Below are 12003 nucleotides of genomic sequence, written 5' to 3' on the forward strand. Positions count from 1 at the left end.
TTATTTTCTAAATGTTTCTTTATCCATTTCTCTCACTGACTCCACTATAGTCCAACCTGTCATCATTTCTAACCTTGACTCAAATTTAATTGCAAACATTCATGCTTTCCCTTATTCTTTATGCATTTATCTCCACTCATTTCTCTCTGAGTCACATGGTTCCTGACACTTGCAGGAGCAACTTCTTATGTGGGCCTAAGTTCACTCCTAACTTGAAGGGAAGTTTTATTCCCCTGTAGTCACTCTGAATATAGTAAACATCGATCAATTAGTTATTTGCAGGTTTTAATTCTTAGCTGGAGTATTCAAAATTTCCACTTTCATCCATGCAGTTCTGGTTCATTCATTTATGCTTCTGTGTAGTGTGTCATTGTATAAATAGGCTATAATTAATCTATTCTCTTGTTGATGAGCATATAGATTATTTTGAGGGTTTTTTTGCTATTACAAACTACTTCAGTTAACATTCTTAGAAATGACACTCTGTATATGTTTATAAGAAATTCTTCAGGTACCTATACCTAGGAATGAAATTGCTGTAGGAATGAATTGAATAGCTGACATCTTCAAATTTATTAGAAAATGTCAAACTTTTCAAAGTAATTTTACCAGCTTATACTTTTACCAACAGTGAGTTTTCAGTGTTCTACTTCCTAACACTTGGTATTGTCCGATATTTTTCCCTATCAATGTGGATGCTGTCTAATATTTATACTAAAACTTTATTGTATTCATATATTCCAGCAACAAATAATACATATTTTAAAAATTATTTTTCATGTTAGCAGTGAAAAACATAAACAAGGAATAAATCAACAATAGATGTGTAAAACCAAAACAACATTTAGGGGCGCCTGGGTGGCGCAGTTGTTAAGCGTCTGCCTTCGGCTCAGGGCATGATCCCAGCGTTCTGGGATCGAGCCCCACGTCAGGCTCCTCCGCTGGGAGCCTGCTTCTTCCTCTCCCACTCCCCCTGCTTGTGTTCCCTCTCTCGCTGGCTGTCTCTGTCAAATTCATAAATAAAATCTTTAAAAAAAAAAAAGTTAAAAAAAAAAAACCAAAACAACATTTAAAAACAAAACCCAGAAATATGTGGAGGATAATGCCATGTTTATGGATAGAAAGATAAGAATGGAGTGCAATTTTGACAGTTGCACTGAACTTCACAAGCTGATTCCAGCAAGTTTTATGAAAGAACAAGAAACCGAAAAGAGCTTGCAAATTTTGAGGAAGGTGACTTGCCTTATCAGATAGGTTCTAATAATCAAAACCCTGTTGTATGGTCCAAGGCTAGATGAATAGATGAGTAGAACAGAATATAATATCCAGGATCTGGAAATCAACCTGAGGGGGAGCTCAGGAATCTTCATTTTTTAACAAGGTGATTGTTACATGCCAAAGTGTAAGAATGGCTGATTTACTAAAACAGAGCTGTTAGAACTAAATATGTATTATTAGAGATACTTATATGTATTGTGTCTAGTTCAGAGACTCACTTTTTTCCTTTTTTATCTCAACTATCACAGGTGTACATCAGTCTCCTGTCAGTAATAATATTAATTGATTTTTGCCCCAGGGTGGGAAGTGGATGCCTTCCTAGATTTACGGTTGCCATTTTCTCCTGTTGTTTTCTCTGATACTTCAACGTTCACTCCTCCAAAAATTTCTGGTCTGTATGAGCTTGGGAGTTTTCTCTTGGAGTTTTATTGTTAAAAATGAAATGAATTTGAGATTCAGTAGCTTTAGTGGAAAGTTACAAATATGAGAACAGATAATACGGTTTTTAGCTGCCTATTTTTTTAAGCAGTTATGTTTACATAATGAAAAATCTTAAATTGTTCTGTACTGATTTACTTCAATTTTTTTAGTGAAATTAGGGAACTTTGTACAACATGACCCACTTATATGCTAACAATAGTTCTGCAAAAGTAGGATGGCTATTCTTTATTTTTAGATTCTTAAGAAGTTAAAGTATTAGACCAGATTTTCTTATAATTTTAAATGTCATCAGGTTTATTTACCCCTAATATTTAGTGAAGAACTTTTTATGAATAGTAAAGCAAATGCTTTATGAGTAATACTAAAAGCATGTATGTAAGCAGTGTTACGTATAAAATCTGCATACATTTAGATCCTAAGCTGCACATATAGTATTGGAACATGCAGATCAGTGTTTTCAACTGAAGAACTATGATCAATTGAACTTGGATGGAGGAGGAATTGATCATGGATATATGTTGAAAAGAGCTTAGTTATTGGAGTTAGATCATTTTACTTTTTTTGTGTTTTTTGGTTGGTTGGTTTGTTTGGTACTAAAGTCTTTAAAAGCCAGTATCTATTTGAAATATTCATACAGAATTTTTAATTCAGACTAGCCACATTTCAGGTGCTCGATAGCCACACCTGGCTAGTGGCTACCATATTGAACAGTGCAGATCTGCAAGATTACAGCACCTCGTAGAAATATTGTAGAAATGTATATAAAAATACATGTAAAAACTAAGTTCATTAAAAAAAAAAAACACCAAAACCTAAGTTCATACATACATTATAGTACCTGGCCCGTTGTTAGCACTCAATGAATGTTCATCTGTTTTTGCTCTCCATTACAGTAATAGCTTATTATGCTTTGGTTTTTATAACATTATGTATACTGGGAAGCTTCAAGTCAATAAAACATTTTTTTCGAATTCAAGAAAGCAAAATGTTATTTCTCTAAACAAAGTAATCAAGAGTCAGGCCTTTGGAATAGACATTGCTACTTTTAATCATTTTGTTTTTAATCTTTCCTTCTAAGATTTAACTTTGATCAAAGGTTGTTGAAAGTGTAGTTTAATCAGTTGATACCGAATTTCTGGTTTTAGACTGATCCAGTTTCTTTTTATCTCATTTTCCTCTGTTCTTTTTTAATGGTGCCACTTATACACAACTAAAACTTAATTCTTGAGGAAAATACTCTCAGCTAGGACCTATGTGCTGTAATGAAATATTACTGCACAGGACTTGGGAGACCTGAATAAGACAAGTCCTGTGGTTTTTCCTATGGCTAATTCTGTTGTTCCATTAACACATAGTAATTTTGTTTGAACAATCACGTAGGTGATTTCTCCTTGTCCCACACTCCTGCCCCCAGCTTTCGCCAGGAGAATGGCCAGCAATCCCTGTACCGACGGATGAAAGATTACTCCAGACTTTGCTGTGAAAGGAGAAGGCAAGGGGGTCAATGCTCAGAGAGGAAGACCCTTTGCCCTTCTTTGCTCCCACTTTTATTGGTCTTTCAGGATAATCACAAATCCTTATCACTGTTTCTCAAGCATGTGACCTGTGACAAGGGGTCTTACTGGAACTAGAAGGATCTGTTTATGGGAAAGATACAATATGCTAATCTGCGTGTTCTACAAGTTCTGCTAAACATAGCCTGAGGGACAATGCCTACATATCTTCGATCACAGGGCGGCTGTTTGGGCTAAGAAAGCTTTGGTGAAGTTAACTTTCCCCGTGGAATTCCTTTGACAGAGTGGTCAAGCAGACCTCAGCATTCCAAAGGTCTACGCCCTTCTCCGAAACCTTCCCTCGCTGCCAGTGGCCTCTATGTTACATTTTAGCAAGCCAAGTATTATGGCTGATTCCATGTTCTACATTAGCCCCAACAAGCTTTATTGGGTCAAATAGAGAAAACCAGAAGGCATATTTGGTAATTAAAAATGTGAAATATAACTGTCCAGGAACTGCACAGTACTTGTATCTTCAGTTAAGGACATTCTTTCACTGTGAGTGAAGAATAATGGGGTGGAATTTCTTAGTATAGATAGAGAAAAAATTAGTTAGGCAATTCAAATAATCCATCACCTGGGAGCACTGCCTACCATTGGAGCCAGACAGATCAGTTCCTTGAACCAGGGACTCTTCTACAGATAGGCTTTGGATTAACTCTGCTAACATTTGGTTCTCTGCTTCTGGTACTTCCATCTCCTCTACTTTAATGTATTCTTTTAGATGTTAACTACTTCTCTTTACTTAAATCTCAAAACCCAGGAGCCATTCTTTAAGGTAATTTAGCTTGTCAAGGTGCATTAATGGTATATTGCTTTTATAATTTTAATTTTTGTTTCTTGTATTTCTACTTTTTGGGATATAACTCATTCTTCCTCTCCCAGGAATAACCTATACTTCTGTTTCTCCATAGTGATGGGAAGTAAAATTCTTAGAAACAATAGCCATGTGTATGTATTAGTAATAACATGAGGCAGATGTATGGGAGAGGAAAAATTGCTGGCATTGCATCTTTGTTTACAGAAAACCTTCCTTGAGATAGGAAAAAAAAACAAAGATGAATTTCCTGGGTTTGAAGCCAAGAAGAAAAGAGTGGTGTTCTTAAAGATCTGGAATTGAGAAGTAGCCCCAGCGTTAATTACAGAAAGTATAAGGGGGTTTTGGACTGGTGTTTATCTTACTGTGCTAGACTTGGAATTTGAATAGAGGACTCACATCCAGCCTCTTACCTATGCGTGGATGTCAAGCTTAAGGCATCTAAAAACACCAGTCCACTCCTTTCCTAGCCTTTTTCATCTTAGTAAATGGCAACTTCTCATTCTCCTAGTTGTTCGGGACAAAAACTTAGGATACATCCTTGATTCTTCCTTTTTAGATACACTCCTACAACTAATTCATCCGCAAATTCTGTCATTCATTTCTTCAGATCTGGTTCTTACAACCTCAACTCGATGATCCAAGCTACCATCATTTCTCTGTTGTACCATTACAAAAGATTCCTAACTGGCCTCTTTCAGTTTATATCAGATAGTCTGTTCAGGATCTTCCAGTGAAGTTCTTATACAGCTAATAGGTTCTTAAAGAATGGTAGATTTAGAAAATCATGATTTTGTACCATATCGTGAAATAATGGAGCTAAGCAATGATTAGCAGTGGATGCTGAAACCATTTGGTAAAAGAGTGATGGGAAGCTTTATAATGGATGAAGTACGCTGACCATACCTGAACCTACAGATCATTCTTAGCGTCAGTAAAAGTAAGGCAGACAAAAATAAAATTCCTCATAATTTGGTTCAATAGCAAGTACCACATATGAAGGGTTCTTGCCTTAAAAAAAAAACCAAAAAACTGCACTCAGTTTAAATCAAATTGTCAGTACATAGGAAATACAGAGAATAGAGGAAGAAAACAACACCAAGAGAAAAAAAAGTCAGCCAAACCTAGGAAGTGAGAAATTCTACAGGACAAATGACACAATTTCTCCAACAAATCAGGGCATGAAAAAAGGTGATGGTGCAACAAGGAGGGCTGTTACAGACTAAAAGAGGTTTACGGGTCCCAACAAGCAAATGCAGTGTGTAGACCTTGTTGGAAATCTGATTCGACCAAATCATGTATAGAAAGATAGGGAGATTGAAATACAGACTGGCTATTAGATAATATTAAGAAATGGTTTTTAATTTTGTTAGGTGGTAATGTGGCTAGGTTGAAAAAAAAGGTTCTTAATAAATAGAGATTAACTGAAGTAAGGGTAAGATAACATGTCTGGGATTTGCTTTAAGATACTCTACCAAAACAAAAGAAGGGAGTTGTAGGAGTAAGATTGGGAAAATGGTAACTTTTTAAGTAGGGTGATGGGTACAAGGAGGTTTATGATGCTTTCCTCTCTACTTGGTGTGTATTTGAAAATTTTCATAATAACAGCTTAAAAAAAAAGTGAATGTGGAAGACTGAAATCTCTTCTGTGAATTCTCAACTATTGAGAATAAACTCCAAAACCCTTCCCATGGCCAACAAAGGCCCAAAGACCCTGGCTGTTTCTCAGACCTTATCTCTCTCCTCCACTCCAGCCAGTCAGGTCCCCCACTTACTTAGAGTATGCCAAGCACAATTTTGCCTCATAGCTTTTGTGTTCGTCTATCTTCTCAGAATTCTTTTCCTCCAGTTATCTAGCTAGCTGACTTTGTCATAGCCTTGGGAGCCTTTGTTCCAATTTTGGTTTAACAGAAAGACCTGCCCTGACTACACTATATAAAATAACTTCCCTCTCCTGGTCACTATTTTTGCTTACTCTGAGGTATTTATTTTTTCATAGCATTTCCCACCACCTGATCATTTATGTATTTGCTTATTGTGATTCATTCCCAAGAATCTTAGCTGCAAGGTGGCAGGTTTTTTTACCTGTTTTATTGACAGTTGTATTGCCAGCACTTTAGAGCTGTGCCAGGCACTTAGTTAGGTATTCAATAAATATTTATGAAATAAAAATATAAACACTTGAGGCCACATTTAATAAACAAGTACTTTTTTCCCTTCTCCTCCATTGTTCTGCTTACCTTTCACTTGTATTTTCATCTATACCTAGAAGTAAGTAGGAGAGAATTGCCAAGAGGCTCACTCCTTACTCTAGAACAAAACTGTGAGGTAGAAAATACAAAACATCAGGGCAGTGTATTACAGGAAACACTGAAAAAGTTATATTCCAAATTATTGGGATTTTAAGTGTCCAACAATACGAAAAGCTTTTAGTTTTAATTTCTTTCATTTACTGCTTAAGTAATGGAGAGCTCTGTGAAATCTGAAATGCTCCTTTCAAACAGCTGGCTTTCTAATTACTTTTAAAATGTGTATCAACTTCGTTTCAGATAAATCCCAGGATAAAGCTCTTCTAATAAAAAATGTTGCCCCTGAGTTTGCCAAATTGAGTATTTACTTTAATCTATTAATATAATTTTGGCATTTATTATAGTAGGAGCCAATATATGCCCTTTGTGAATAATAAGATCTCAATCTAGTCTATCTAAAAAAGGAAAGCTTAAATATTTTTTCACTTACTGTGCTTTTCTGTTTAACTTCCATTTCAATTGTTTTGTTTTGGTTTTAGTTTTTTGTTTTTGTTTTTTTTCTGTTTGTTCTTTTGCCATTCTATCATATAGACTCATGTTTATTTATTGGTCAGGACTTTGGTTTTGGGGACAGAAATCCAGATCAAGCTATCTTAGGCAAAAGGTAGAATTTCTTTTAAGGATACTAGGTTTCTCAACTACTAACCAAACCATGGGCAAAGTAGGGATGTAGCTGGTTCTTAGGGATGACGTCAACACTGTCAGAACATCGTTTGATTGATTTCAATCCTCTCTTTGCAGATTTTCAGAAACTTAACTCCTAGCACCACCCTAGAGCTCTCAGGAAAATATTATCTCTCTTTTTCCATATATCCCTGAATCAATCAAATGAGGTCTGGGGGTTGGCTATGATCTAGTTTGGTCAGATAATCAGACAGAGTCATGCAAGACCATGATCATCCTTACTGTAGTTAGATGTGGATAAAAGGGACAGAAAAGTGAGACATTTACCATAGCCAACACCTTGGATTTCTAAGACCAGACATGTATCCGTGTATAATTGGAATAGAACACAGTGCTCTGCCATCTAATATAAATGTAGTGCAATAATTACTTCCCTTGGTTTGTACCACTTGGCTTGAGGTTTTGCTTCAGCAGTGAAGTCACTCTGATGGTTTATACTGAGATACTTAGTATTACTGAACTTTATTTCATTATTCAGCTACATCATTCAGTAAACCTGGAAGAAGAAATAGATTAATCAGAGACAGATTTCTTCATTCAGGGAAGAGAGTGATGGTTATAGGGAGAGAACATATAGTACTTTAAGCATGAATCCTAATGCCAGAACACAGTGCAATTTGAAGGCTCAACTCATTTCTGTTTTTGTCTGAGAAATTGGGAAATAGAAGAGTGGGACAACTAGATGCTTATAGAATTAAGGGTATTTTGTTTGTACTAGATATGTTCCATAAATTATTAGATTCGTGAAATGACATTACTAAGTCCTCTGTTTTTTACTAATGATCTCTTAATGCGCAATAAAACTGCTTTGCATCTGTTAGTAAATAAAGATTGTACTAAAAATCAGACCTACGATTTCATTGTTCTTTTTGTTCTTTATAACAATAAAAAGGTAATCATGTTAATATAGCATTCGCTTTCACTAAACCTGTATGCCCCTCCACACATACCTATACACATAATACTCACAAAGCATTCTGAACTGTCCTAAACCTCGGGATTCTTCTCATCTCTTGAAGGGGTATTTCCAAAGATACTGACACATCAGGAACCCTCAGTGTGACTTTTGATCTCTGTGGGGGCATGAAGTCCTTTCCTCCATCAATTTAAGCAGCTATAACAGGAACCACATTATAAGTTAAAGTCTTATAATCTCTTGGCACTTCCAGTAGTAAAGTTTGGGTGCTTCTGCCCTATAACCAACTTTCTTACTATAATAGAGAACATGGAGTTAATAGAGGGTGGACATGTCTTTGGAGCAGCTCTAACAGAGGAGCTTCTTATCTGATTACATGTAAATTTCACTAATAGGCACAGAAGAGAATGATTAAAATTTGTATGGGCATGGAAAGAATAAAAAGCACCTACCTTTGTATGAACATGGGATTCTACCATCTAGAGATAACCACTCTTATCATATTGGCATATATCTTTTCAGATTTTTGTTGTTTTGCATATGTTTAAGAAAATTGGAAACATACTCTCACATTATTTCACATGTCAGTATTTTAACGGGATACTTTCCTTGATACAGTAAAAATAATGAGATAAATTTTAAAACTTAATTGTATTCTGTTCTATGTAGTAAATACAATAAATTTATTACAGGTTTAGTAAATATCAGTAGAAAAATATTGGTTGAATACTTTTAAAATCATAACTTAGTTTGAAACTGGAAAATATTTTTATGGAAATGTTTTTATGCTATTATATTGGCTCAGTTTTAGTATTAATTGTGATTTTTCTTAAGTTTTTCTGTTTTTCTTCCCAGATCCAAGTATTTTAGAACATGCTCAAGAGGTGAGCACCTAACTATAGAGGTGAGTAGAGTCACGAATCTGATTGGATGAAAGTACCTTCAGGAGGGCAGAAAGGACATTTTTCTTTTCATTAAATTTAGTATGGACTTTTTATATTTCAGTATGATTGATGCTAGTGAAGAGGGAAAGAATTGGGGTGATGAGGGGAGGGGTGAATGGGGAAAAGTTTGCAGATTAATTTCTTCTTCTAATAGAATTGTTCTTCTAATAGTGTTCTTCTAATAGAATTGCTGTTTCTACTTAAGAAGTGGTGTTTTTGTTTTTGTCTTTTTTTCCACCCTGCACGATTCAGAGAGGGGGTACTCTTCTAGCAGTTACAATGGCTCAGTAGGCAGTGGTTCTAGAGATAGATGATTGGCCTGCCCCAGTAGAGAGGTGTAGAAGGATCAAAGCAGAAAGCTGATGTTAAGCAGCTCTACAATATGAATCACTGAGTTGCTTATTCTTTGTATGTAAAATAGATAATAGAATCTCTTCAGCTCCTGCTGTGTACCACCTACTCCACATACAGTTTATAAATGTCATCGACATAATTCTTAATACGGTTGTATACATAATTCTGAATACAGTTGTTGAACGGGTGGCATTCATCCCATTTTATGGGTGAGAATCAGAGGCTTAGTTAGACAGGTGATGAAGAAGTTGGGCTTTGTTACACAGCCCCTTAAGTGGCAGAACCTAATTCCAGTCCCAAGCTGCCTGGCTTCAAGGATTGAACACTGCACTTAACCGCCTTCTATGTTAAATAAGGAAGCATATAAACCAGAAACTAGTTTTTTTTTAAATCACACACAAAAAAGTTCAAGATAATTTAAATAATTTTAAGTCGTCTCTTTAAACTCTTGTCTTTCTAAAGCTTTTGAATTCACTGTTTTCTTGATCTTTAAATAATAAAAATGTTGGGGCACCTGGGTGGCGCAGTTGTTAAGCGTCTGCCTTCGGCTCAGGGCGTGATCCCAGCATTCTGGGATCGAGCCCCACATCAGGCTCCTCTGCTGTGAGCCTGCTTCTTCCTCTCCCACTCCCCCTGCTTGTGTTCCCTCTCTCACTGGCTGTCTCTCTCTCTGTCAGATAAATAAATAAAATCTTTAAAAAATAATAATAATAATAATAAAAATGTTAACGGTAAAATTTTTTTCTTTCAGTGGTTATTTATCCAATTATTTATATTTAAAATACACATTTTAGTAATATAATTTAGTAGTAATGACTTTCATCCAGTCATTTTACATAATAGTGTTTATCACATCATCATCATCAAATAGTTTATGTTCCTATCTGTAGAAGGACACTGTATTTGGGAATAGTGACTACCATCTGGCAGATTTTCAGTAAATAGTTAAATGAATGAGTACATGAATAAATATAAACATTATAAGAGAAATTATTATTTGGGTATCTTCGAAGTCCCTGTTTCTTGAGTAAATTCTCCTTCTTATGACATTAAATTTGTTCTGAACTCAAATGGAAACTGGTAGTGTGGGTTTAAAACACCCATATGAAGTAATCCAGGTGAAAGTTTTAATTTATAAGTTTTAAAAAATTTCTGATTTATGATGAAAATTGTTGTAATTCTCCTTTTTTTCATATAAAATTATAAGTAACGGTATATGCTTATCTTGGCTATCTTACCAGATTGTTGGATATATCAAATGAACTAGTGTATAAAGGGACACATGACTCAAATATCTTAAAAATATAAAGGTATATTATTTTCAAAGTGAAAAAAGTGAGTTTTTTCTGAGATATGTACCTTAGACAAATATCCCTCCTAACACTTAACTTTCTTGTTCTTTCAGTTTGAGAATCTAGTAGAAAGTGATGAAGTAAGTATTTCCACAATAGTACAAAACCCATATTTGTTTTCATGAGTCATCTCATTAATTCTAGGAATTATTTTTTAAAAATTTTCTTTTCTTTTCTTTTAGAATTTTTATCTTTTGGTTTTTATTTTTACTTTTTAGGTTCTTATGTCCTTTTACTAATTTATATTAGCATATAATTAAGAATTTTCTCATATATAATGTATATTATATATATGGCATATATAGTTTTATATATTAGTTTCATGTATTATATATATGTAAGTGTGTGTGTGTGTGTGTATTTATATATAATATTGTAAAGCATGCTGTAGAACTCAAGGAACCTTTAAAAAGGGATATTTCTAACCTCTTGCCATTAGGTAGGTAAAATTCCTCAACAATCCAGGATAGATCCGTTCTTTAACCATAGTTTTCATAGATATCTCAGGGTGGAATTTATACATGTCCATTCTACAATCACCTACTGATGCTAGCCAATATCTTTTTTAACAGTTATTCTTTTTGTTGATTTTTTGTATTTCATCTCATCTAAAACTTAAATGTAAGATGCATTCCAAGTACAGATATATGAAAATAGGAAAAAAATACGGTTTAGAATTAGCGAAATGCAGTGCATATTTCTAATGCACTGGTTATAGTTAGAAGAGTTTTGGTCTGTGACATAAGTTTCAGCTTCACTAAACTCATTATATGAGTTTGTACAAGTTACTGAGCCCCCCTTGGGCCTGCTTTATACAACTCTAAAATGAGTTCTACTGGAAGAACACTGCAAGCTCTGGATTTTGTCACTTTTTGTTTCCTAAGGAAAGAGGAAAATGTATCAAACAAATTTAAATTGTTTTTTAGCCCAACGTTTCCCATAGTGTGTACAGAATACTAATCTCAGAATGTAAATTAGCACATTAAAGCTTCTAAGAAGAACTATTAAAGAAACTGTTAAGGAACTGTTAAGAAAATTATTTAAACCTATTCAACTTAGCATTTCCCAAATAATTTGGGTATAAATCCTTTTTTAAAACAATAATACTGGGGCGCCTGGGTGGCGCAGTAGTGAAGCATCTGCCTTCGGCTCAGGGCGTGATCCCGGCGTTATAGGATCGAGCCCCACATCAGGCTCCTCCGCTATGAGCCTGCTTCATCCTCTCCCACTCCCCCTGCTTGTGTTCCCCTCTCTCGCTGGTTGTCTCTCTGTCAACTAAATAAATAAAATCTTTAAAAACAAAAACAATAATACATATTTATTTTCATCTGGTAGAACACATTTGAAAAACTAGC

General features: G+C 34.9%; 1 protein-coding gene across 1 annotated transcript in view; it reads left to right on the forward strand.

The window, feature by feature from the left end:
• The window catches only part of AP1AR (adaptor related protein complex 1 associated regulatory protein), a 40192-nt gene that overhangs the window by 13286 nt on the left and 14903 nt on the right, over positions 1 to 12003 (forward strand). Inside the window, exons 2-3 of the mRNA XM_008689434.2 lie at positions 8854 to 8902; positions 10702 to 10728. Coding sequence (XP_008687656.1) covers positions 8854 to 8902; positions 10702 to 10728 — 76 coding nt within the window. The remainder of the gene's footprint in view (positions 1 to 8853; positions 8903 to 10701; positions 10729 to 12003) is intronic.

This window comes from Ursus maritimus, unplaced genomic scaffold, assembly GCF_017311325.1.
Source record: "Ursus maritimus isolate PB19 unplaced genomic scaffold, ASM1731132v1 scaffold_11, whole genome shotgun sequence".
NCBI classification, from domain to species: domain Eukaryota; kingdom Metazoa; phylum Chordata; class Mammalia; order Carnivora; family Ursidae; genus Ursus; species Ursus maritimus.